General features: G+C 43.1%; 1 protein-coding gene across 1 annotated transcript in view; it reads left to right on the plus strand.

Annotated features, from left to right (window-relative positions):
* KIAA1549L (KIAA1549 like) overlaps positions 1-25,609 on the plus strand; it is a gene marked incomplete at both ends in the record, with an annotated part of 129,310 nt that overhangs the window by 49,773 nt on the left and 53,928 nt on the right. Inside the window, 7 exons of the mRNA XM_083885371.1 lie at positions 11,594-11,941; positions 14,710-15,327; positions 16,713-16,825; positions 17,857-18,076; positions 19,418-19,551; positions 21,878-22,040; positions 24,722-24,781. Coding sequence (XP_083741497.1) covers positions 11,594-11,941; positions 14,710-15,327; positions 16,713-16,825; positions 17,857-18,076; positions 19,418-19,551; positions 21,878-22,040; positions 24,722-24,781 — 1,656 coding nt within the window. The remainder of the gene's footprint in view (positions 1-11,593; positions 11,942-14,709; positions 15,328-16,712; positions 16,826-17,856; positions 18,077-19,417; positions 19,552-21,877; positions 22,041-24,721; positions 24,782-25,609) is intronic.

The raw sequence follows: 25,609 nt of genomic DNA on the forward strand, positions 1-25,609 counted from the left end.
GTCTAATGATTTGACATAAGATGCTAATGCCTTTATCTTAGGGAGAAGAATCAACTCTTTCACACCACACCACTGATGCACAGTGACATTTTTTGTCCAATGCAAGCACAGAGCTACCACCTTTGGGTGCATCTACCTGCTTTATCCCTGTGTTTGGGTCTTCCTGAGTCTGGAGTTTGCTGTTTGATACCTGGAAATTAAATTCCTGAATGATTCAGACAGATCTATCACTTTTGCAGGGAAATGAGTGAGCGGCAGGTGCAGGTACCTTGTCCTGATGATGGTTTGAGGGTTCACTGGAGCCAGGCTGGGAGCTAAAGCAATTCTCCAGCATTTTGGGGAAATACATAGCTTGCCAATGTTCCTTTTGATTTTTTCAGATTTAGAAGTAATTCTCATATATTTGCATCTGTATGATGTTACTTCTGGATATTTGACTGGGCAGTTTTTTAACCTTTTGCCACCAGTGACTCCTCCTTGCTGCTTTGAGCCTCTTGTCCTCTGTCCATGAGTGTGGCTGATTTTTTTTTTTTTTTTTTTTTTTTTTTTTTTTTTTTTTTTTTTTTTTTTTTTTTTTTTTTGTTATGGACAGTACAGATAAATATTTGAATTGATTTCCAAGAGGTGAGAAAGGGGAATGAGGCAACACATTATTGTAAACTCGTGCTATTGACACTTTTATGCAGCAAAGACACTGAAAATAAAGTCTAATGGGCTGTGCACAGTGAAAGTCATAGAAAATGGAAATACCTTTTAAACAGCTTCATGATAGTTTCTAGCCTGAGCCAAGTCTTTGTTTATTGTAGAACAGACAAGGAACTTAAGAATTAATTACCTCGTTGATATGCACAGTTCATTAACATGTAATGGATATTGCACCTCATGTTGAATACCCACAGCAGGTCATAGCAAAGTTGCAGGTTGATTTGTTTTTCAGAAGAATTTAATTGCTGCCTGTCATCCTGACATGACCTCAGGATGTTCTCTGACTGTTTCCTGGAAGCTGAAAGTTTGCTCCACAGCCAAGTGTTGTTCTCTTTTTGAGACTGGGTCTTAGCTACATTTGTGAAAGGTAGGAATCAAAGGGCAATATTGAACCAAAAAAGGAAAACAATCTTTTTTTTTTTTTTTTTTTTTTTTTTTGAAAAGGGATTGCCTTTAAATTGATAACTTATAAAGAGTCTATATATGTAAGAAAGAACAAGGTGTTGTATATAAGACTTTTTCCCTAGTTTCTGTCCTTTCTAAATGGGGAGAGAGGAAAATCCCAAAGCATTATAAAGCAGCTTTCTGTGCTGTCAATCCTGCTCCAGAATATAATTTTTCTAATCTAAGAAAAATCCTGCATTTTATGTGAACTCTTTCCCAGCATGACCTCATGTTTGTAGTCCCATTCATGGTCATAAGGAGGATTCCCCTCCAAGGAAGAATGTTCCAAAATTTCAACTCAATATTTGTCTATTGGCTCACTCATATATTCAGTATTTTAACTTTTCTGCATTTTGGGGCTGTGTAATAGACTGCACTTTTTTCAGCTCAGAAATTACATGGATGGAGAAATACTGGTTATTTGGGGCAAATCTTGAAGAGAAAACAGAATTTGGATTTGATTATTTTGTTGCATTTTTTTAAACCAGGTATGTAATTTGCTCTTTTCACACTCTCTCTTCGGTATGATTAGAAAGGTTTCTAATCTAAAAATTAATATAATTTTTTTTTAAGAGCAGAGGCTTCTGTACTCTGAAAGCATTATCAGTGGGGCAATATTAAACCCTGTGCAGACAGAGGAAGCAGAATACTTCTGTGTGTGACCTGCATTTCTTTCCTGCTCTTCACCTCTTTATCCTTCATCACAGGCAGCAGAAAGAGCTCAAAAGCAGCAAAAGACATTGTGGAAACCTCGGTCCTTGTATTGATCCTGTGCATTTGGCACCTCTGAGATTGCATCTCTCCTCAGGGAGGATTAACTCCTCTCCTGGTTATCTTGCTGGAACAGACCCCAAATGGGATCTGCCTGCTTGGGCACAGGGGTGTCCAAGGCACAGCCTCCCTGTCTGCCCTTCTTGTTCTGGCCTGAAATAACCACTGAAAAGCACACTGAGCTTGTCCTCTCCCAGCCGTGTGTGTGCGTGTGTGTGTGTGTGTGTGTGTGTGTGTTACCCCCACAAACTGAAATAAGTTGAAATAATAAGTATGAGGGTGCTAACCCTTGAGCTCAATTAGCAGCAGCAGTGGCTGAAGATGCTGGTGCTGCCAACGTGTTTCCTCCTCTCTGCTGAGGTGTGGTACCCCAGGCAGGTGAGCAGCACACTTGCATGTCCTTGTGCTGCTGTCCTGGTTCAGCCTCCTGCTGCAGCCCCAATTTGGGCCTCCCTTCTGCAGGGCGGGGTGTGTTGGCTGAGCTGCACATGGTCCAGAGGGTCTCCTCTGCTCCTGGACTGTGGCCTCAAATGTTCGCTCGAAGATATGCTTGGGTTGGTGAACAGGAAGATTTTTGGCTCAAGGGAACGTTCACAATTGCTCAACAAGCATGTCAGAATATATTGTATTATGTAATTTGGCCCCACAGTCCAATCTTTTGAAAGCACTATCGTTTCTTTAGGAAAGTTCTGCAAACAATAGTGGTGTGTTTTTTTTTTTTTTTTTTTTTTTTTTTTTTTTTTTTTTTTTCCCTTTGGAGAATAATCCAAATGGCTTTTAGCAGGAGCTCTCTGCAGTCTCCTCTTGTGTTGATTTTGCTGGGGAGTTTAAACACTGAAAGCTTTATTAAAGGAGTAGCTTCTAGTTAAGGAAATAGAAATCTGTTACATATAATAATAAAACTGTACTCCTATTACTGTTACTGATTGTTTAGTTACTGACAGTAGCAAAGCTGCTACATGCTTCCTAACTCCAGAGTCTAAGAAGATCAGAGTTTGCAACCCAAACTCTTCTCGTGCTTTTTGAGAATTTGGTGCTGCCATTCCAGTCCATCCTAGCTCTGGAAGTTTAAAATAAATAAATAACTTTAACCTGTAAAAATGTCCTCTAACCAGTCCTGTAAAAATGTCATGGGCTTTAAGATCATGTAATTTAAAAACAGTTTAGTTTTCTTTTTTTTCCCCGCACAACCTCAAGAATTCAGAATTTTCATTTAAAGAATGAAAAATCAACTACTAATACAATGTGTTTTACTTAAGATTTTTTTTTTGGGGGGGTGTTTCTTTTGTTTGTTCCTTAAAAAACCGTCTCAAATCTTGTAAAACTCAAGCTAAGAGCAGGAGAACTGGCAGCTCTGCTGTTGTATGTTCCCAAATGACCTTGGATTTTTTTGCTATGTTGTTCATGAAATCATTTCTGCTGATGGTAGCAGTGTCTGCAGAAACTTTCCTGAATAAACACAATTCCTTTGCAAAGGTTTGGGAGAATGTCTGTTGACAAATAAATAGATTAGCAGCATGCTGAGGCTGTCAGGCTCACAAAGGTACTGATCCTGAAAGCGTTGCTGAAAAAGCGCTAAGAATTAATTAAAACAATAAAAAATGGATAAAATAATATAAAACACATTAATACACGTATCATTTATTTGGTTAAATTCTGTGAAAAACCAGATCAGCTTGTTATAAATGAGACAGCCAGATTTGCAAAAATAAAAAAAACCACCAGAATTTATTTTTTGGGTAACAGCGAACATGGAAAACCACGATAAAAAGGCGCCTCCAACCCCAGGTTGCCAACTGGGTGAACGTAGGGACAAGACTCTACCACCCCTGTCCTCCCCCATTCACAAATCCCATCACCAAGAGTCCAGTTTTTACACAGTTTTTCTCCAAGGCTAGATCCTTTGTCCACTATTCTGGGATGATGTATTCTTGAGGGGTTTTTTTGAGATAGTCCCCTTTCTGAATAGGTTTTTGGGCAAAGCCAAGTGAGTTGATTATTTTTTTTCAAGAAAGCTGCATTGGGTGAGTCAAGTCGTTGAGTCTTATCTGGTTTTGCTCATCCTTGATTAATTGTTGTCAATGGCCCATCTCCAGGGCTGGGAGCTTCTTTTCAAGTGTTGATTTTTATTATTTTTTTGCTAGAGACACCCATCTTGGAATGCAAGCCTAGTTTTCCTGAGACTGGTGCTTGTTCATTAGTTGTATTTATATTTTATTTCCGCATGAATTATCAAATGCAGTACATTCCCTATAACAAGCTCAAGCAGAAATGGCAACGAGAACGTTCAGCGGAGCAGCTCCTGCTTTCTGTGTGATTCTGTGCAATTATCCCATGGCACAGTGCCTTGATGAATCCTCCTCTCCCTGCATTTCCTAATGATCCAGCTGAGCATCTGCTCTGCCAATCCGGTGTGCAGAGGATGCAGATGATGCAGCTGGGATCGCCGCTGGCTGAGCTGTACCGCAGCCATGGCACGCTTTCCTCGCCCTGGCTTTTCTTTTCTCGCCTTGTCTCTCCTGCTCTTCTCTTCCCCTCCCTTCCCTGCTGCTGGAGCCGATTAAAAGCTCCCAGCAGAGCAGCCTGGGTGGCAGAGGGGACACTTCAGAGCCCTAGGCACACTTGGTACGAATCACAGCCACTTGTTTCTTCCCATAGCAGAGCTGGTGACAACCGTGGAGCATCCCACGTCGGGGCTGGACAAGCCAGGAAGGCAAAAAGGAAAAGAAAAGTCCATTTTTCAGCAGCCCTGTATTTTAATTAATTATTTATTGATTTATTATTAAATAATTGATTATTAATAATTTATTTAAGAGGTTGTCCCTGATGCAAGGCTTGGCTGCTGGAGTGTCGGGAGCCAAAGGGAACTAACCCCATGAAGGCAAAAAAGTTCACCAGCATCCCAAACAGAATATTGCTGCTTTGGTTTTCACATGAGAAAACATATATTGAAACGACTAAACATCGTGTCCAAACGTTTTTTTCTATTATTTATTATAAAAGTCCAAACTTTTGTTGGTGGAGAAGGTAACCTTGTGTCAGTGTGGTATCTCCTCATAGAGAATTTCCCTTGTGGCAAAACTGTTTCATTTCTACAGAATTCTGATGATATTGGGAGAAAATATTTTACCCTGGTTGTCAAAATAAATTAACAATAGTTTTCAGTCATAATTTTCTAAGATCACTGGAGAAAGGGCTTTTTTTTTTTTTTTTGATGTAATGGAGCTTTTTTATTGTCTGGTTCTTGTAGATATTGACAGATAAAGAGAGGCTAGAATGTAACAAACCTCAGTTGTTGGTAAAATAATCTGAGTTTAAATCCATCAGAACAGAATTTTGGGTTTGGAAGGTCCAGATCTAACATGGGAAAAGTTACAACTGAAACAAATGTGAGAAGGTGTCTGTTGAACCACTTAATTTTTCCTACAATCTGCCTGAAAAAATGGATATTAATGAGATCCCTGTGAAGAACAGCATTTAGTTTTCTGGTTTCTTTACCTTCTCCCTTTTGCAGTTTTCTCTGGCTCTCCACCATCCGTTCCTGGTGTAGTAGTAGCTGTGGGTTTGGCAGCTGCCAAAAACACCTGTATTCTCTCTTCCAGTCTGATCCTGGTGATCCCTCCAGGCACATTCCTTGGAGGAGGAACAGAAAGCACACTGAGCAGAAAAGCAGGCACAGCTTGGCCTGTGTGAGCTCAGGACAGGTGTCTTGTAGGTTGGCTTCTTGTCAGGGCTAGAAAACACTTACATGTTAATTGTTTTGCTTAATTTAGCAGCAAACGCCTGTGGAATGATGCCAAAAGTGAGATGTATGGGATACATAGGTTGTGATGTAATGATTCCATGGATGTATAATTGGGATAACATATTATGAAGGCATAGTTTTTGCCATTCTGCACAGTGAGCCAAATTTTGGTGTGCTACGTAGATATTTTTATAAATGCTTTGCTGAGCATTTGTATTTTCATTGGTAGTGCATTTCACATCCCTTGGCTCATGAAATCTGTATTTTTGTGCCATTTCTCCAACTGTAAACTCTTAATGAATAATGAAAAAAAAAATTATAGCATTATGAAAACTCTGAAATGGTGCCATCATCATACAGCATAGGCTTAATGCTCTTCAATGGAAGTAAATTGGAGAACCCTGTGATTAGGGTGTGCATTTTTTCACTGGTGTAACAGGGATTACTGTTAATTTTTGTTAATTCTGTTACTTTTCTTATCCTATTCCCTACCAGTCATAGCTAACCTTTGGTCACTCAATCTCTTGTGGTAAAACAATAATAAGCAGGAAGCATTGCACTTTTGAGAAGAAAAATAAATGCATTTTTTGATATGTTAGTGGCATTGTTTCAAAGAGCAGATGCAGCCCTAGGATAGCCCTATCTAATACTGGATAGAGTGGGGTAAAGTGCTAAAGGGTCTCTCAGCAATACTTGTAAGTGGGTTGTTGTTTTTCTAGAATCATTAAGGTTGGAAAAGACTTCTGAGGTCACTGAGTCCAACCTTTTGCCAAACATCACCATGCCAACTAAATCACAGCACAAAGTGCCTTATCAAGTCATTTTCTAAACACTTCCCATGATGGTGACTCTGCCACCTCCCTGGACAGCCCCTTCTGATGCTGGACAACCCTTTCTGTGAAGAAATTCCTCCTGATGTCCAACCTGAACCTCCCCTGATGCAGCTTGAGGCTGTGTCCTCATCCTGTCATTGTTTCCTGTGGGAAGAGGCTGATCCCCACCTGTCTTCCCCCCTCCTGTCAGGTAGTTCTAAAGAGTGGTGAGATCTGCCCTGAGCCTCCTTTTCTCCAGGCTGAACACCCCCAGCTCCCTCAGCCACTCCTGAAAGGACTCTCCAGACCCTCCCAGCTCTGTTTCCCTCCTCTGGAGTTGCTCCAGCCCCTCCATGTCCTTCCTGAACTGAGGGCCCAGAACTGGACTCAGCACTCAAGGTGTGGCCTCACCAGTGCTGAGTACAGGGGAAGAATGACCTCCCTGCTCCTGCTGGATACACTTTTCCTGATCCAGGCCAGATGCCATTGGCCTTCTTGGCCACCTGGGCACACCCTAGCTCATGTTCAGCTGCTGCTGACTAGCACTCCCAGGTCCTTTTCCCTGGCCACTTTCCAGCCACTCCTTCCCTATCCTGTAGCACTCTATGGGGTTGTTGTGGCTCAAGTGCAAGACCTGGCACCTCACCGTTTTGAAACTCATCCTGGTGGCCTTGTCTCATCCCTCCAGCATGTCCAGATCCCTCTGCAGGGTCCTCCTGCTCTCCAGCAGTTCAACACTCCAGCCCAACTTAATGTTGCCTGTGAACATCTTGAGGATACCCTTGATCCCCTCACCCAGATCATCAATAAGGATATTAAACAGGATTGGTCCTAACACTGTCCCTAATGACTGTCCCCAGCTGGATGTGGTACCATCCCCACCACTCTCTGGGCCCAGCCATCAAGCCAGCTCTTAACCAGCAAAGAGTGCTCCTGTCCAAGGCATGGGCTACCAGCTTTTCCAGGAGAACATTTGGGAGACATCATCAGAGGCTTTGCTGAAGTGTTTGTTTGCAAGCAATTGTATTTCTCACAATCTGATTTTTTATAAGGTATCTTTGGAGTTACTCTCCCTTAGGGTTTATTGATTCAGACCTGTATAAAATCCAAATTACTTACATAATATGTTTGGATTTCTGCTGTGCTTTACATGGCTACAGCTTCCCTTATATAGGTATTAGTGTATTCCTAAAATTTAGCCTTTACACTACTTAGCAGCAGTTTGGGATTTTTTTTGTCTGAAAAATTAACAATTAAAGCAACTTGATTGGAAAATTGAAATTCTGTCTTTAATATGCTGAAGGTTTTGAAAAGATACACATTTCACATATAACGGGGAAGATGTCTTTGTCAGTCATGCAAAAAAATTTCTGAACATCCTCTTTATCAGCTTCACTTTTAAATGTTATTAATCCAGGTGATCTGTAAGTAATGCAACCAAAGTCGAGACAGCAAACATCCTCTGTTGTTGAAGATGCCTTTGAGTTGATATTTTGCACTGGCTCAGAAGTGGCAGAAGGATATTGTTAGGCTGTGTCTAGAGTAGGATGATGAAGGTGATGAAAGACCTTGATGACAAGATGTGGAAGAAGTGACTGAGGTCACTTGGCTTGCTCAGCTTGGAGAAGAGAAGGTGAGAGGTGCCCTCATGACAGCCTAATCCTTCCTCAAAGGGACTCTCACTTTATTAAAGGGGAGAGGTGGGGGTTCTTATCACTCCTTTAGGTGTGCACAGAAGTGCTCAGACATGTGAAAAACATGGTTTTCTCCAAACTTGATTGGATTTTTAACTTCCTGCTCTGGCATATTGGGAATGTTTCTCGTCATTGCTAATGGAAAGGTCCATCATCAGTGATGGCTGCTCTAATGAGGTTACTGCTAGATGGATTTTAGGATTGTTGGAAATGATGGTTCATCAATAGGCTGAAATATGAAAGAATAACAGATAATCTAGAGGCAGGAGGAGCAGCTTCTGGTGTGTACAAGCTCAGTGCACAATGCATGCTGTGGGGAGTTCTCATTGTGGCTTTCTCATTGTGGTTGTTTCCTCCTTCATCAAGTGTGTTCAGCTGTTGATAGATGTAGAAGTGTGAAATGTTTTCCTGCCTGCCCCTTTTTCCATGATACAGTCTTGGTTTGCACAGTTTTTGATAGGGAGCTGTAGTGGTCAATGCCATCCTAACAATGCTCAAGCAAAGAGCATGTCCTTCAGTATAAACTCCACATATGGTGTCTGTCTGATTACTACCAGGATGTTGTATTTATGGCAGTTTGAAACACATACTGACAGTCAACATCTTTCCTTGGGCATAGAATAAAAGAGGGTCTGCTGCAGTGGAATGCCAGCATCATCCATAGCTTGCAGAATATTGTATAATTTTCTTAAAGCTTCAGTAACTCGGGAGCTTTACTTCATTAATGGGCATAAACAGAGAAACTGGCAGCTGGTAGGGAATGGAAGGAACAAAAACTGAAGGACTGGAATTTTTATATAAATATTTTTATTTGGTGTTTTATCTTCTTTGCAATAGTTGAACTTTTCTTCACTTCTTGTCAATATGCGGTAACATCAATGCCTTTTCCAGATTTATGTTGTCTCTCTGCTCATAATGATTCTCATTAAACCAATGTGTGAAGAAATGTATGAAGAATGGTGCAGTCTGTGAGAGGATTGATGTTGACAGGTTTTGCTGCTTTAGAAAAGAAGAAAACATTGGCTTCCTTAATTCCCCTTTAGGACTCATGCTAGACTAGCTCTAGGACCAAATCCTAGAAGAAATCCTGCACAAAGGTTTGCAGTCACTTTTCAGTTCTGAGGTGAAACAACACAGAGGTGTAACAAGTCAGGTAATGATGACTTCACCAGAAGAGATATTTAAGCTGTAGGTTGCCTAAAGCTTGGTTTTGCAAAGCACATCAGCTAGTTCTTGATTTCAAGCACACGTTTGAATCTATTCTAGCTGAGCAAAATTAATCTCATCTTCATTCCTGCCTTCTGTTAAAAATCTGCCAGACTCACAAGGAACAAAAAGGCACCAAAACACAGTCTAGAACACAGTGTGCCTTCCAACATAGGGTGGATCATGTAGAGGATCAGAAACCAGGCCACACTAGTCTCCAGTCCCCTGGTGACACAGCAGCAGCCATGGCCCAAATACAAAAGTGTCCCTTGTGTGCTGCAAACCTCTCCTGGTGGGTTGTTTCCTGGTGGACTCTGCAGCCTCCTGTCCAGCCTGCTGACCTTCTGGAGCAGCTCCATAAAAGTGGATTGTGCTCCCTGTTCCTCTGCTTGTCTCCCATTGCCAGAGGTAGCCCTGTGTCTGCCTCCTTTTGCTTTTCTCCAGATCACTTGTGTCCAAGTTAATCTGTGTCAGCTGAAAGGTCTAGGGACTTCTTTGGTTGCTTGGAGGGCAGAGCTCTGTTCTGTTGCCCATCCTGGAGCTGCTTCCCTAAACCAAATTCTGGAGATTATTCTAGACATTATATTTATTCCTGCCTCTCAGTGAAGGAGATAATAATGGCCATTTTTCACCATGGATCAATAAAAATCTTAGATATAGGAATAAAATGGAAGATCTCTCATTGGTTCATTGGTTTGGGTTTTCTTTTCTGGTTTTCTTGGTGGGTTTCTTTTGTTTGTTTGGTTGGTTTGGTTTTTGTTTGCTTGTTTTTGGGTTATTTGTGGGGTTTTGTTTGGTTGGTTGGTTTTTTGTTTGTTTGTGGGTTTTTTTTTTTTTTAGTGTGTGTGTATTTATTTTTTTTTAGAGAGACTAAATGCTGAACATAATTCCAGCACACTCCTGTGGAATGGATGTGGGAGCCTGAAGGAGCTGGTCTAATCACCTACTGTGGCCTGTGCATATGGATGATGGGTGGTGTAGAAACTTAGGAGGAAAGAAAACTGTAGAAAGAAAGAAGCATAGCTTTACATAGGTGAAACATGACCCATTTTCCTCCCTTGTGCTGTGAGGTCTCCCACCTCTGGCTCCTGTCCATGTAGGCTGGTTCCCAGTTGGTGCTGTTGGCTCTGCTGATCCTTGGGTTCGTGGGTGGTTGGAGCCAATGTCCAGCCCGTTTTATGTGTCTCAGGACCTGCTCTGCTTGCCCTTCCACACCCCTATGCTGAGTTATTCATGAGGCCCTGGAGGAGGTTGGCATCCCCTGTGTCTGATGCAGATGTGCTGCAGCTGGAGGGCAGGATTTAGGTCCATGTTTCTCCTCTGCTTGGCTATGCAAGGGGACACAGATTGGCATGGTACCAAGTGCCAGGGCTGAGTTTTGATCTATTGTCTTGAAGTGGGGCAAGGGAAGAAAAAGACCCCACCACCTTAAATTTTACTCTTGAGTGAATCCTAATCTTTAAATTAGCACAAATGTGAGTGTTCCCATTCTGTGATTTTTAGAATAACTGTAATCATTTCAAGGAAACAAAGCCTAGGAACATTATGGTGTTGAATGCAGAGTAAACTGGTGTTTGAAATGATGTGTTGTGCATCTGCACACGTCAAAAAAGAGTTTAATGTCCTAATTTGTTTTGGATCTTTCCCCCCTCTCCTCTTGTTCATCCATGTTTTATTTTCTTCCTTTTGTGTCTGTAATTGCAGGCGTTATTAGAGCTGGCAGGATGAGCACCTCCAGATGCATCCTACAGGAACACAGCCAGTGCTGACTATTCCCATGTCAGACTGCATGCCAAGGCAGTGAAGCTTGCTTGTCAAAACCCATACCCTTTCTGCATTGCTTCTCAACCCATCTTCTCACATAGTATTTTGACACAGGGTGACTCGTGGTCACCTTGAGAATTGTCCCAGGCTTAAGAATGTGTCTTTTGCTATGTTGAGACATCCCTGGTAAAAGTAGGATTTTGGAATAGCTTGGCCTAGGCAGCTTTCCTTATTCTTCTGTCAGATGAAAGAGTTGAGGGGTTTAAAATATGTCGTGTTGAACTTTTCCCTGGGTTTCATATTTGGAGGTTTTTGTGGTAAACTTTTTATGCACTCTGAAAACACTGAAAAAAATCACTTGTTTTACCAAACTTAATGCATTGCATGTTGTGATTTGTAGCAAAATCCTCATTTTGGGGAAGAATATACTCATTTTACTTATTACTTTACAGGTATCAGGCAACAGCGTTTCAACGATGCTCCTTCTCCAGGATCTTTTCCTAACTGGAGATCTATACTGTCACCAACACGGCCTTCCACAGGAACTAAGCCTCCCTCAGTAGCTGACATTTCCCTGGCACAGACTTTGGAGAACGCAGACTTGCTGCAGATGATAAAAACGACGCTGACTAGTGCCCACAGCAGGACCCTGGACCAGCTGCACCTGTCCCCCTCCCTCTATCAGGGCAGTGGGCACAGCGCACCCCAGGAGCCCCCCGAGGTCTCCGCCGAGTCTCTCCTGAGGCCATCCTCTCAGGACATGGATGACACAGCTGCTCTAACAGGTTTGCCTCAGCTTGGTATGTTTGCCACACTGTCCTCCTCCACACCATCAGTGACACGTTTGCGTTCAGCTGTGCCATCCCGGCCACTGCCATTAGGAACACCCTCCATTTCAAAAGAAAGCACATGCAGGATCAGACATGCTTGCTGCTGTTCCATCACCATCGTTCTCCTCATTGGTAATTCAGTCACCTCCATGCCATTAATTTTTCTAAACCAGCTGTACTGCCCATCCAAGTGCCTTTGTCTGCAGATCCTGAAGGTTTCTTCAGCACAGATTCAGCTAGCTCACAGGTTAGTGAAAGCAGGAATAGTGCTCTAAGCACAGTGCATTCCAGTGTGGTGAATCAACCACCTCGTTGAAGGAGTCCCAACTTGTTTAGGGGGGCCATGCTTTTCACTGGATCAACAACAGTGCATTTCACAGAGTTAGTGGGAAAAGGGTTTCCTTTGGAAAGGACCTCTTTGTCATCTGTATACTTTGACATTCCTTGGTCAAAAATGCATCAGTCTCCCCTGACAATAACTTCCTAAAGTTTGCCGTGGTTCCTTAATGAGAGTACATATAACTTCTCTCCCACTGGAGCCATTTAGGGCAGAATGAGTGATATCACTCTTCTGTCATCATCAGTTTTTCAGGATAAAGCAGAGGTTCCTACATCAGTCTTCCATGCTGGGGGTACTCTACATCCAATACTGCCAATGAGTCACCCTCAGTCTTTCACAGCACTGACTAATTGCACTGCAGGTTCTAACCTTGCACCTTTCATGTCATCAGCCTCCAAGAGGCAGCTGAAGTCTCCAGCTCCACACAGAGCACGTCCTCCCTTTCACTGCCAATATCAGTTATTCCACATGCAAAGCACGCTCGCAGTGCAGCGCTGCCAGGATGTGAATTTAGCAGCAAAACAGATTTTCTCCTTAGAAATGCAACACACTCCTCTTCAACAAGCCCAAGGTCTCCCTTGCTAAGTGAGACAAACGAGGTGTTTACTGGGGCAGCACGCACAGCCAGTCCCAAGGTGGCAGTAGCCAACCAGGACAGGCTGCAGATCCCTCCTCCTCTTGCTGCTGCTGCCTCAGAATCAAACTTTTGCAGGAGGCCTGACTGATGGAACCTAGCAGGCAAATAGCATGAGACTCCCAGCTGCTTCTGCCCTGCTCTCCCAAATCCTGGTGGCTTTTCTCTGGCAAGGACAGCTCGACAGCCTTTCACAAGAGGAGTGACAGCAAAGATGTCCATGAACTTTAACGCTAATAATGTTCTGCATTATAGAACCCAGCTTTCCAGAGTTTCTCCACATATCCAAACCTGTACACTCCTCATAGGATCGAGGGTACTACACACTGTTTTGGAGATGGCCATGATGACTCTGGATCTAGCTGCAGTGCCATTAAGTACTTCCATTGTACTCCTTTCAAAACCTGCTACCACAAATACCTCTGCCACTGCTGTTTTTGTGACTGCACATCTCCCACTTGGCGACACAGAGAGTTCAGGTGTAACAGTAAATGAAGACAGAAAGATGAGAGTACCCACTCTTGTGACCCTCATGCAGAATATTCATCTCCAAGAGCTTCAAATCATTTAACCTCTGGTCAGACTTTGCATTCAGTTGATAAAAAGCCACTTGACTCTTTCATGCCTCCAGCGTGGGGTACGCTGCCATCACTTGTTTCCATGACAGCAGTGATGGACAGCCACCGTTCTGGCTCTTCCAGGATTTTGAATGCAGGCTCTGAAAGCAATTTAGATCCTGTCAGCCTTCCTGAAGTTTTAACTTCAGCTTCTCCATGGACCAATAAAGCATTGCTGTCTGCAGCTGGCATTAGTATTCCTTCGGTAACAGCTTCAGTCCAAATGGAAATAAGGGGAGTTGCTCCAAGTACTTTTCCATTGGAAGACAAGTACCATGCATCATACTCAGGAGCGTCAAGTCTGCAGAACAAAATTAATACATATGAGCAGCCACTCTTCTCCACCCCTTCAGCAAGCTATACATCCTACAGTTGAAACATTTCAAATTTACCTTTTGCTGAAAAGAATAACTTTTCAGAATTTGATGAACATGCATTTGCACTGAAAATATCTCCTGGTCAGTATTCATCCATTGCTCCTACCTTGACAATGCCTGACCCTCTGCAAAAAAAGCACGGAAACACGGCTGAAAATGTTGCTGATTTCCTCTGTGTTGGAGATGTTCCTATCAGTATACATGAGGAAGCACCTCTCCATTAACATGTGCCTCCTGTTAATGCTGCAGGTGGTCTCCTTAGCTCTCTAGAATCCCAAACAAGTGATGCTGGAAAGATTACTGACCAAAACATTAGGCACAGCACCAGTGTTGGCTTTTCAGCTCACTGACAGCTTGACTGTTTCAGCCCCAAACAGAAGCAGTGTCACCCTCAGCACACTGCCAGCCCAGGCCCCTTTCCCTGAAACCAAGCCTTCTGGCTTGACTCTCTTGAATAGTTTTATCTCAGAAGACACTGGTTCTGGCAGTTTTCCAGAACTTGCAGACAGCCAGTAGGAGTGCCCTTGTTATTTGGTTATGGCTGGTAAATATCCAGCCACGTTCAGTGAGGAGGAGTGGGACACAAGTGCTACAAGTCATAGTCTAGCTCTCAATAACATATCTAATAAAGCTACCAGGGGGATCCCATTGCAAACCCCTACCACCAGTGGTCTGCAGTCAAGTCATCATAACTTCTGTCCATGCATCACTGACACAGATAGAGTCTCCTTTTTTGTCAACAACCAACTTTACCCGTTCTGTTCTTACAGTGTTATCTGGAGTATCTTCTGGTGCAATACCTACAGTAGAAACTTCAGAAGCAAAACCACTAACAAGAAAACCATCTCCAGCTTCACCAGTGCCAGCTTCTTCCTTCTTTTCTCTAGGCACTGAGAACACACCTTTGCCATCCGTGATGGCTCTAGGCACACCGATATCGACACTAACAAACAGTCACACTGCCACAAAACTGACGCTGGACCTAAGCCCCGTAGGAACACAGGCAGATTTTCCTTTTGCAACGAGGAACATGACTGCCTCACCTCTAGACACGCCAGCTCTGTTCATAACCCCCAAGAGCAGCACAGCCACAGCCTCCACACTCGCACCCACAGCCCATGCACCAAGGCAGATAGAAACAACAGCAGTAACTGACACCCAGAAGCTCCCAAGCTCAGACATCACCCAAACGCCAACCCCATACCCACTGACAATGACAGCAGCTTTGACATCTATTACAGCATCAGCGAAAACAACTAGGCTCCCCCCTCCTGCCATGGAACTCACCCCTGCTCCTCCCGGCACCACGGCAGCCGCCGCCTTTGCTAACATGACGGCAGCTCCCTCCCTGGATTGCCGCCTCTCTGCCAACATGATGCTCAAAACAGGTAGGTGGCTTTGCTGAAGGGCTCTCCTGTGCCTGTGAGGGGCAGCTATGAGGTGTGAGGAGCACACTCCAGTGTCAAAGGGTGTGGGGCAGCAGTGATTGACCAACCGTGTGGATACGGGCAGAATTATCAGATGGAAACAGTGCTGGCTTGATTGTGGCTTGGGCTCCAACAAGAGTGAGTCAAGTGAAATGGTAAGATCAGGTGTTGTGGTGTTCACTGCAGGGAGTGTGGGGTGACAGCCCTGTAAGCCAGGATGGTTTGGTGCCTGCTTTGCAGTAAAGAGTCTGTGTTACTGAAGAGGACAGTGCAGTAACCTGCCTTGGTCCTCAGCCCTGTTTATGCACAAAAACCTGGTCTAATATGTACACTTAATTCTGTTCTAATAAGAACATCTAATTCTATCATTACAGATCTATTTGAAAATTGTATTTAGCATTTAGAGTTGCACACTTCAAAATGGGAGGATTTTGAGTTTTTTTATGTGAACAGTGCCACTTCTGGCTCTGGCTGTTTTTTTCATGGACAGCTTCTCCTTATCTGTGAGAGCTCCAAACTAAAGGAAAGGAGCTCCAAACTAAAGGGGCCTAGAGAGGTACCTTGCCCAGGCTTCTCATGGACTCCTTGTGGCAGCACAGCACCAGAAGCTGTCTGTGTCTTGGAGACCTCAGCAAAGAATAGATACAGAAAAGACTTTGTATGATAGAGGCTACAGTGAAATAAGCCACTTTTGGACCTAAATGTGTGTTTGTTAGCTGCTAAATATCCCCATCAGTAGTGTGAAGAATACAACAGAAGAATAGAATAGTAGTGTGAAGAATATTTCCTAAAGATAGAAATAGCTCATGTACAGTGTATAATTGAAAGCACCCAGGCACAGCTATAAAACTCTGCAAATTATAAGAGAAAAAGAAGAAGATAGTGATAGGTTTATTAAAGAAAGCATACAGATGCTTCCTAGATGGAAAATAATTGTAACAGTGGAGCAGCAGATTTCTTTTATGTAACTGTGGCCATGAAGATGTGAAGCCAGCCTGTGCAGCTCTGGCCCAGTCCCCTGGGAATGCTGTGCCAGTCTGTCCTCAGGCAGCGAGTGGCCTCGTGCCTCCTTGGAGAGGCAGCATGGCAAAGACTCCTTGTTGCTGCTAAAGAAATTGCACTTGTTAGACCTTGCTCTGGAATCATGGAAACAATGGGCTATTACCATGGGATGAATTGGGAACACAGGAGCTGCTGAGCCCCTGCAGTTCTTGTCTTTGGAGCTGCTGGTAATCCAAGCTGCTTTGATGATCCCTGCACAGCCAGCCCAATGTAAAACAATTAAAGAAAGCAAATAGGAGCATGGTGATATCTCAAACCACCCTGTGGCTTTTGTTGCTCCACAGTTCTGTTTCTGAACACCAGAAGGATGATGATCAGCAATGCTTTCAGGGAGAGTGTGAGAAAAGGCCTCAACCAAGTGCTGAGACAAGCTTTCAACCAGAACGTCAGTGCTCAGGTAAGTCTGCTTGGCTTTGCCTGCATGACTTCACCAAAACAGCTCTCCCACCAAGGAACCACAGCTGCCTGCAGCTCCAGTGCTATCTCTGGATGCAGGAAACCTCTTGGCGGGGAGCACTGAGATTTTCCTATGGTGAGCAGGCAGAGGTGGCACCTACTCTGGTCTCTAAAAAGATAAGGAATACTCCAAAGCTTTTAGCGATTCATTTGATGAAGAAGAGAGAAATGCAAACTACTTTTTGGTGTGCTCTGGGAAATGACTACTGACAGCAGTTTCCTCTTCCCCCTGCAGCTCAGGAGTGACTTCTGCTCAGGGGCAGCCGAGTGCTGCTGTGCTCAGCCTGCTCAGAGCACGGCTGGAAAATGGGATGTCACTGCTGTCAGTCCTCTTCCTGCTTTGAAAACCCAGTACCTGACAGGTGCAATTTCCCAGGGATAAGAATCCTGAGCAGGGAGAAAGCATGTTTTATTGAAAAAAAACAAGTGAGGTGATGTGTTCATCACTTTGCAGCTAAATTGCACAAACCTCTGCACTGCTGTGTGTGCAGCTTGGGTGGGCTGAGGGCCCTTTTCCTTGGCACACAGCTTCCTGTGCACTCAGGCTGGGGTTTGTGTGGGGTCCAAGGCTGTTAGGAGTCACACTCACCAAGCCTTTCGGAAGGAAAAATGTAATTTTTCTCCAAACAGAGGTCATCAAGTTAACTTGGGTCCTCACGCTTTATTGCTGCAAGAGTGGAGGATGTCAGTAGGTTTGGGAATTGTTGTGCTCCTTGGCAGCAGCAATAAAAACTGCCAGGTTTAGTCCCCTACCTTTTGCAAACTTGAGAGGAGCTGCCTTCTTCTAAGAGAGGAAACCAGGTAAAACTCAGTGATGAGGAGCAGTTCCAGGGCTAAAAACTTTTTTGGAAAATAGAGAATTTTGAGGTAAAACTCATGTTTTGATTCACAGTGTGAGAAACCCCATCAAACAGCAGCTGAGCTGCAAGCAAAAATAATGAAAAAAACCCAATGCTTCCATATGTGTTTTAGGTGGAAATCCTGGAGCAGTCGAGTAACCTCACGGTGGGTTACTATGTCACACGGGGCAGGCTGGTTTTCACGCCGGCCGCCGCCGCCGAGAAGCTGCTGGCCTACGGCATCGGCAACGCCACGGCGGACATGAGGCAGCATGTGCCTCACCTGCAGGCTGTGCTGGCCCTGGCCCTGCCCTGGCAGTCCCCGCCCGCCTACCGCTTCCAGCTGAAGACTGGTGAGCCTTCCCTTCCCCCTTCCCCCTTCCCCCTTCCCCCTTCCCCCTTCCCCCTTCCCCCTTCCCCCTTCCCCCTTCCCCCTTCCCTTCCCTTCCCTTCCCTTCCCTTCCCTTCCCTTCCCTTCCCTTCCCTTCCCTTCCCTTCCCTTCCCTTCCCTTCCCTTCCCTTCCCTTCCCTTCCCTTCCCCCTTCCCTTCTCCCTTCCCTTCTCCCTTCCCTTCCCCCTTCCCCCTTCTCTTCCCCCTTCCCCCTTCCCTTCCCTTCTCTTCCCCCTTCCCTCTTCCCTTCCCCTCCATGCCTTAGGGTTTTAGCTTTTATATTTTTCATGTATTTGTAATCCTGCAATTCTTTAGTGTCTAACTCTAAACTCTATATAAAGTGCCAGCTACTGTTCTCTCATTTTGGTCAGACACAGCAATTCCTCTCCAGGCCTGAGAATCAAGGACACCTCACTGCCTCAGGCCTTGAGAAATGTAAACGAAATTGAGTTGGGGAAGATAAACTTGGGGTAAATGACTTCATTACCTGAAGCTGTAATTGGAAGATTAACCCCCAATATGCAAATGGACCAAACTCATAAAAATATTTAAACCTGTGACCCATCATCCATTTTTTTGGGTGTAGCCCCTGGGGGGCTTAATCTGCCCAAAATGTACCTGAAGGCCCTTCAATAAATCTATTTAATTTTATTATCTTAATTTTTATTCTTATATATTTCTTCTAATATATATATATATTATTCTATTAATTTTGTCTGGCCTCTGTTTTTAGGTAATCCCCAAAAGGCATCAAGGGGAGGTGGCAGCAGACATCAGTGCAGAGTAATTGCAGGGCTCTATAAGCTAGGAGAGGAGAGAGTGCTCTGAAATGACATATTAAATGATAAAAAACATTTATTGCATGTGTGCTTACAATGTTTGTATACACATACTTATGGCAGTTAAAGTTAAGTACATTCTTCCTAGAGTGAAAATAAAACAGGCTGAGAATCAGTATTATGATTGAGTGTATTTTGCAGGACCAAATGACCTGCAAGATTTAAGATTATAACTTGTCTTTTAGAATGACTTCACTTACTGCCTGGCTCTGAGCAAGTCTATGCACAGTGAACAGGCCCTACCACCTTATATATCACTGCAGAAGAAATCTCCATTTGTTTGTGGAGAGTACCAGCTCTAATAATGCAATTTAATTCTTACATTTTGTCTTAATTAAGGCTAATTTAGTGCAGTTTCTGAAGTGGCATTATTTTCACCTGCTTTATGTGTAAATTGATCATTTTGTTCTCCATGCTGCAACTGAGAACACTTTGTCAACATGCTAATGTCTTCCTTTTTCCAGAGCTGCAGTTTGTGGGTCAAACAGACAATATTCAGTCGTGCAAATTTGTTCAGACCATGGAACAACGGCTCCAGAGAGCATTTCAGGATGCTGAAAGGAAGGTCCTAAACACCAGCAACAACTTAACAGTTCAGGTACAATGCTGGGTGCTTGGCCAGTGCCTGTTGCCAAACCCTCCTGGTTATTCTTTGCCATGTGTGTGTTTTTATTCCAACACAGTGCCTTTGCCAGCCACTGTGGAAGGAAGTTTATGTTTTCGTCTGCAATAAGACTGTTTTATGCATTGCAGGAAGACTTATAAATGCATGATTTATAGAAGGCTGTTGCTTTTAGTGAATTGGAGTTTTTCTGTTTGCAGTTCAGTCATATAAAATGAAATTCCAAGTATAGAAACAATCTTCCAAATTTATGTTTTTACTGAGCATGTGGTTCTGACACATTAGCTGCCTTCAGTGAGGCTATTCAGGTATAAAGATGGTGCTAGGCACCTTTGTTTTTAAGATCTGAAATAGTGGAATAGATTTCTTTCTTTTGGTATGCGTTTCAGTTTCATGCTCACAGATATGGATTCACCACAAAGGGCCTGATTTCTACACACTTTTTTATGTGTAGTGGGCCAACACTGATGCTCTCTATGCCATGCTTTAGGACTAAAAAAGTGATCCTCTGGGTGATATTACAATATGTTTTTGATTTATGATCAAACTCTGTGAATGGACTGTGCTCCTCAGAAGGAGAACATTTGCCATCAGCACTCTGCTGAGTTATTTTGGTGCTGTTTCTTGTGATCTTGTGTTCAGACTGGAAGAGCTCAGAGAGGAAGCAAAGCAAAGGACAAGAGAGGGCCTACCACAGTAGGTAAAGTGATAATCAAGCTTTTCAATAGCTGGACCAGTGGTGTTGGGGGGAACTTCATGGTGGCTGATGTGCTTGTGGTGGAATTGGCAGATCTCACAAAGCAATTTTGAAAAGAGCCCTAGAAGAAGGTAGCGGCTGTTTTTGTGGGTATTGCCAATTTAATGAGAGGTAGGATGGAGGTCCTGGAGGCAACAGATGAGCTGGGAAGTAAGAGGCTCAAAGGTATGATCTTCATGATGAATTTTCCTGAAGTTATTCCAGTATCATGCACTAAATTGGTGCAACAAAACACTGCATGAGGGCTTTAGAGTAATTGAAAACTAGGGAACAGCTCTGGAGCAGACAGAGCCAGTCTAGAAAAGGCATTGCTGCCCTAGGAGAGTAGAGGGAAGGTGTGTAAAAGGCATGAAGCATCTTCCATGAAAAGAGAAATTAAATTTGCCATGGCTCTCCAGCCATGAATGCTCTAGTGAATCAGGAATGGTCACTTGGAGTTTCCCATAACAGAATTACTCAAATTTAAATAAGAAAAAAGAAGCATCCTTTCCCACACCGTGAGATAAAGATGTCGAGATATAACTGGAGGAAAAAAATGCAAAAATTACCAAAAACATTTTGCCAAGGATATAGTATAAAAAGGCATCAACCCTTTTTAAACCCAGGCATATGATTTATGGCTCTGACATAGCTGTGAGATAATCCTATACTGTTGAAAGCCATTTATTCCTTTTTTTCTGTGCTAATTCTGCAACCCTCTGCTCCAGCCATTTGTAAGTGGACATTGGCTAGGCAGACTTTTGGTCAGACCTTGGGCTCTTCTGATGCTTTTCCTTAACACCATGGTCTTTCTTTTAACCTGATTATCCAAACCATAAAATTGAGGTATTTAAATAACATTCATGAATGCTATCAGGCCTACCTATCAGTAGCCAAACAACCCCATCCCTCTTCCCCTTGGACATAAGTTTTCCAAGAAAACATGTGGGTTTTGTTCCTGGTGTTTGAGACTCTCATCCAGTACTTGCTGAATAGAATTAGTCCTCAAAAGGTAGTGATCAAATTTGGGATCAGGAAGAGATTGGGGAGTGGGGAGGAGAGCAGGCATTCATATGATGTTAGGAACAGAAAGACATGATATCCCTTAATTTCATAAGGAAAATGTGTGGGTCTAGAAACCAACAGTAGGAAGGCAGCAAAGACAGCAAGATAATCAGGACAATTTCTCTGCATCAAGCACTGGATGATTTTTCTGATAAGCATCCTCTCCCTCATCCCACATTTCCTGGTAAAAACAGGGGAAAACATTTCCAGTCCTGACTGCACCTTTTCTGCCTGCTGCTGTCCTCCAGGAACCCTGCAAGTGCTAAAGCAGGGATTAAAGTATCACACTTTAGCAAGTGTAAGTGTAAGAAAAATCAAGTTGAACGAGATGGAGATAAATTCACTCTTCAGGTTAACCTTTCCCCAGTTTCTTTGCACTGCCTTGGTGTCTTTTTTATTTTTTATTTTTTTTTAATTTTTTTTTTATTATTATTTTTTTTTATTATTATTTTTTTTTTATGAGCTGAACAGCAACAACACGTTTTTTTGCCTCTGTTTCAGATTTTGAACACCTCCAATGTCTCCCAAGCTGTCACCCTATTTTATGTAGTGAAAAATCAAAGCACAACTCTAAATGGCACTATTTCCAGCAACCTTCTTAATCAGCTGTCAGCTGAGCTGGTGGGTTTCTACCTCACCTACCCACCTCTCACCATTGCTGAATGTAAGTATGTTCTTCCCAGCATCAAGATTAGACAGAATTTGGCTTAGTTGTCAAACTCAGGGACTGTAGGTAGTTTTTCTGGCTACTTTTAAAACTGTACCTTGTTAAAAAAAAAGAAGGGTTGGAAATTAGATTATTATTTTTTTTCCTCCCTGGGTTCAGTGTTTATTTTGGCTGCTAGCAACACTGGCAAAAATCCCCAAAAACTAAGGAAAAACATATATAATATGTCATTAATGTAAAAAAAAATCTCCTGTGCCAGGTTTCAAACAAAATGAAATTGTAGTTTTGTGAAAAACAAAGCACAAAAGGTCTCAAATTCTTTATTTCAGGAGCAATTAGCAGAGCACTGAATGAACTTTATCTTCAACATAGCACTTCACTTCAGTGTAATCCTCAGCCCTGGTGGTTGCTTCAGGGGCTGGGCTGGGATCAGGCTGTGTGTTTGGGTAGTGGGCTGAGCTCCATCTGTGCTTCTGTTTTAAAAAAGTTGTTGGTGTATTTGCTGTCCATCCTCAGTTTGTACATGGTCTGAGCACTTTGGCATCAATAGTTTCCTTTGCATTCCAGTTGCTGTGAAGACTCTGAGGTACAGAGGGATGGAGATAATTGTGTGGGCAGCCTGTGTGCTTTCTGACTCTGTGTGCTAATTTCTTTAAAATGATTAAAGGGCCAAGACACTTGATTATGGGGATTTCTGTTTAATCTGCTTGTTAATGTGAGGTGTGAAATTAAGCTCACTGCAGGCTGGAGTTCCATGTTCTCTGGGAGTGAGAAGAGACAGGGACATGTTGGGTACATCAATGCAGAAAGAGACTGCTGGAAAGTGAGCACTGAGGGAAACACAAATTTGACCCTTTTTTTGTCAGCCCATTTTGTTAGCAAGCAGAGAAATTGCATGGTGCAATCCTTCATCAGTGACTTGCACAATGAGCTTTCTGTGGGATAAGTGGTTTCTCTGCTGTGAGGCAGTCAGGAATCACAGCTAACTTAGGTGACTGTGCAAATCTTTGAGAAAGGAGGTTTGTATGTCGTTCTTGTTCATTACCTATCAAATGACAATATTTGGAAACAAATAGTTGACGCTGCCCTGTAAGTTCTTGCACTTTTGAATCAGATTTTCTATCACAGGGTAAAAGACACATCTCAAGGTGGGCTTGTGTTTTCGTAAAGTCTTTCCACAGGCAAGGGGAGGCAGAGAGAGAGAGGCTGTTGATAAAGGGTGTGGTCATGGACCCAATTCCTCGTCAGACACCTCCTTTTGATGGCTGATGGATGCCCTGTGTTCAGGACATGCCTTCATGGGCCATCCAGGAGCACAAGGAGAAAGCTGGAGGAAGTTTTCATGCTGGCTGTGCTCAGTTAGAGTGTTTGGCCTCCAGAATAGGCCTGTTGCATAGGAAGAGGATTGTGGTGCTTCTCACAAAGACAATATGCTTGGCAGTCAGGAGCTGTGCAAGCCATTTGTCACACAGCAAGTCTCGTGTGGTACTGCAGTTCTCTACTGATCGCCACACATGATGAATAGACCTGATAAAGTCTTTAGCTAGTGATTTCTTTACCAACTAATGGCTTATATATTTAATTTTGGAGCTCTTGGTTTAATTCCCAGTGCAGCAGCTGTAGTGCTAGCTCATGAACTGAATGCACGCTCAGTGTTTATGGCTCCAGACTGATAGTGTGTCTGGAAAACGTTTCCTTTGAAGAGTCTTTGATGCTTATTCATGTGGCAGTGTAGTTGTCTCAGTTTATCAAACAAATATTGAGGTTGTTCTCTGAGCATGTCATTTCCCAGTAGGCTCCAGTGGCTCCTCCAGAGCCTTTGCAGTCTGTCGTGGAAATGCACAGCTCAGGGCATGCTGTGAAATCCTCCTCAGAAGCAGCTACTGTGCATAATCAAATCCTTTACAATGTTTACTATTCTGAGCCACTTTGGGCTTTAAAAATCAAGGTGACTCAGTAGCAGCCTATCAACGTGCAGAGCATGGATATTTTCTGAATTAAGTTCCCCAGTATCAATCTATTGAACAAACGCTGAGCTGTGCAATGAATTAGCAGCACATTGAGCTTTACAGCCTAGTGCACTTTGGAGGTGGAGGAGCTATCAAAAGGCACCACAACAGCAAATATCAGCTTCTCACAGATGCAGACACATATGGTAGTAATGCCATAAACAGTGCACAGTGAGAGAGCACCACACTCCAAGGTGTGCTCACACTTTTCTTAGTCTCGTTTGCAATCCATGTGGAGTCAGATCCTGGTATATTTTCATGTTATTTTAGGCTACAACTATGGTCTTGACTACCTAAGGATTAATCACAGAATCATCATGGAATCTCATCATCTGGTTTTCTGCAGGGGAGAAAGCAGCAGAGATGAATGCAGCACCTATTACCTATCCTTCTTGGTTCTGGGCCTTCCTGGGCTTCCTCCCAGACTCTGTCCCAGCCAGTATTTTGGCAGCAGGAGATATATGTTCTACTTTGTATGGCAGTGCTTCTTCTGTTTACACTTGTTTTTATTTTTCAGAAAAGAAATTGTAACCCTGAAAATTATGCTCTAGATCTCTTCTTGGGCCATAGTTCAATTTTATTTATTGCTTTCAGAGTAGCCAGTTTTGGGATGCATACTGTGCAGGATGTTGGAATTTTATGACGTAATTTCATCTTCTATTTTTAAAGCTTTGGAGTATCCAAACCTTGATGTCTCAGAATCAACTAGAGACTACTGGGTGATAACAGGTACTTTCTAATGTCCTTTCCTCCTCCAGGCACTCCAGGTAATAATTTTTTAGTGCTAATTTACATGAACACAGAGGTGCAATAATTTTACACAGAAATAAGTGGCTGCCCACTGAACCTGCCTTCAGCTGGGCAAATGTACTCACAGTCACTCTGAGTAATAAGTGATTGATCATCTTGAACAGTGACATCTCCAGCCAACAACACCCACCTCAGAATTTATAGCACTCTGGTTGAGACAATTCTGAGAGCAGCATTATTTTCCAAGAATTTTGAGACACAAATAGGCCTTTATTGTTATTGTTGTTATTTTTTTAAAATACTCTGGGATATGAATTTAAGTTTGAAATCAAAAGAGACACGTAGACATAACCCAAGGACAAAGGTGAAGCTGTTACACCAAGGAACTTAGTTATGATTTCCTGACACTCTGGGTGCAGGGATTTTTGCATATTTCACTTGAAGCTCTTAGGCTTCAAAATACTTCTTTAATAAATCATTTCACAGATGCCACATTCACATGCATAATCATTTTGACTTCAGAAATGATAACTGGGCAAGAAAGAGACCCTTTCCCTCACACATCTTTGAGTGATACCAAAGCCTTTCTAGTTGTTGTGTCTGTATCTGGAATAGTTTAATGGTCAGGAGAAGGAGAGCAAAGGGCCCTGACATGAAATAGACTTGGTACCAGTTGCATCTTTTCATAAACTTGAAATAAAACATAAGTTGGTGCAGAGATTATGATCCTCTGAAGGGAGTGGTGCAGCTCCTCCCATATGGACCCTGTGAACCTGATCCTCCATTTCTTGTCCCTGTGCACTTGCT

This window comes from Zosterops lateralis, assembly GCF_965231275.1.
Source record: "Zosterops lateralis genome assembly, contig: SUPER_6_unloc_1, whole genome shotgun sequence".
Lineage (NCBI taxonomy): Eukaryota > Metazoa > Chordata > Aves > Passeriformes > Zosteropidae > Zosterops > Zosterops lateralis.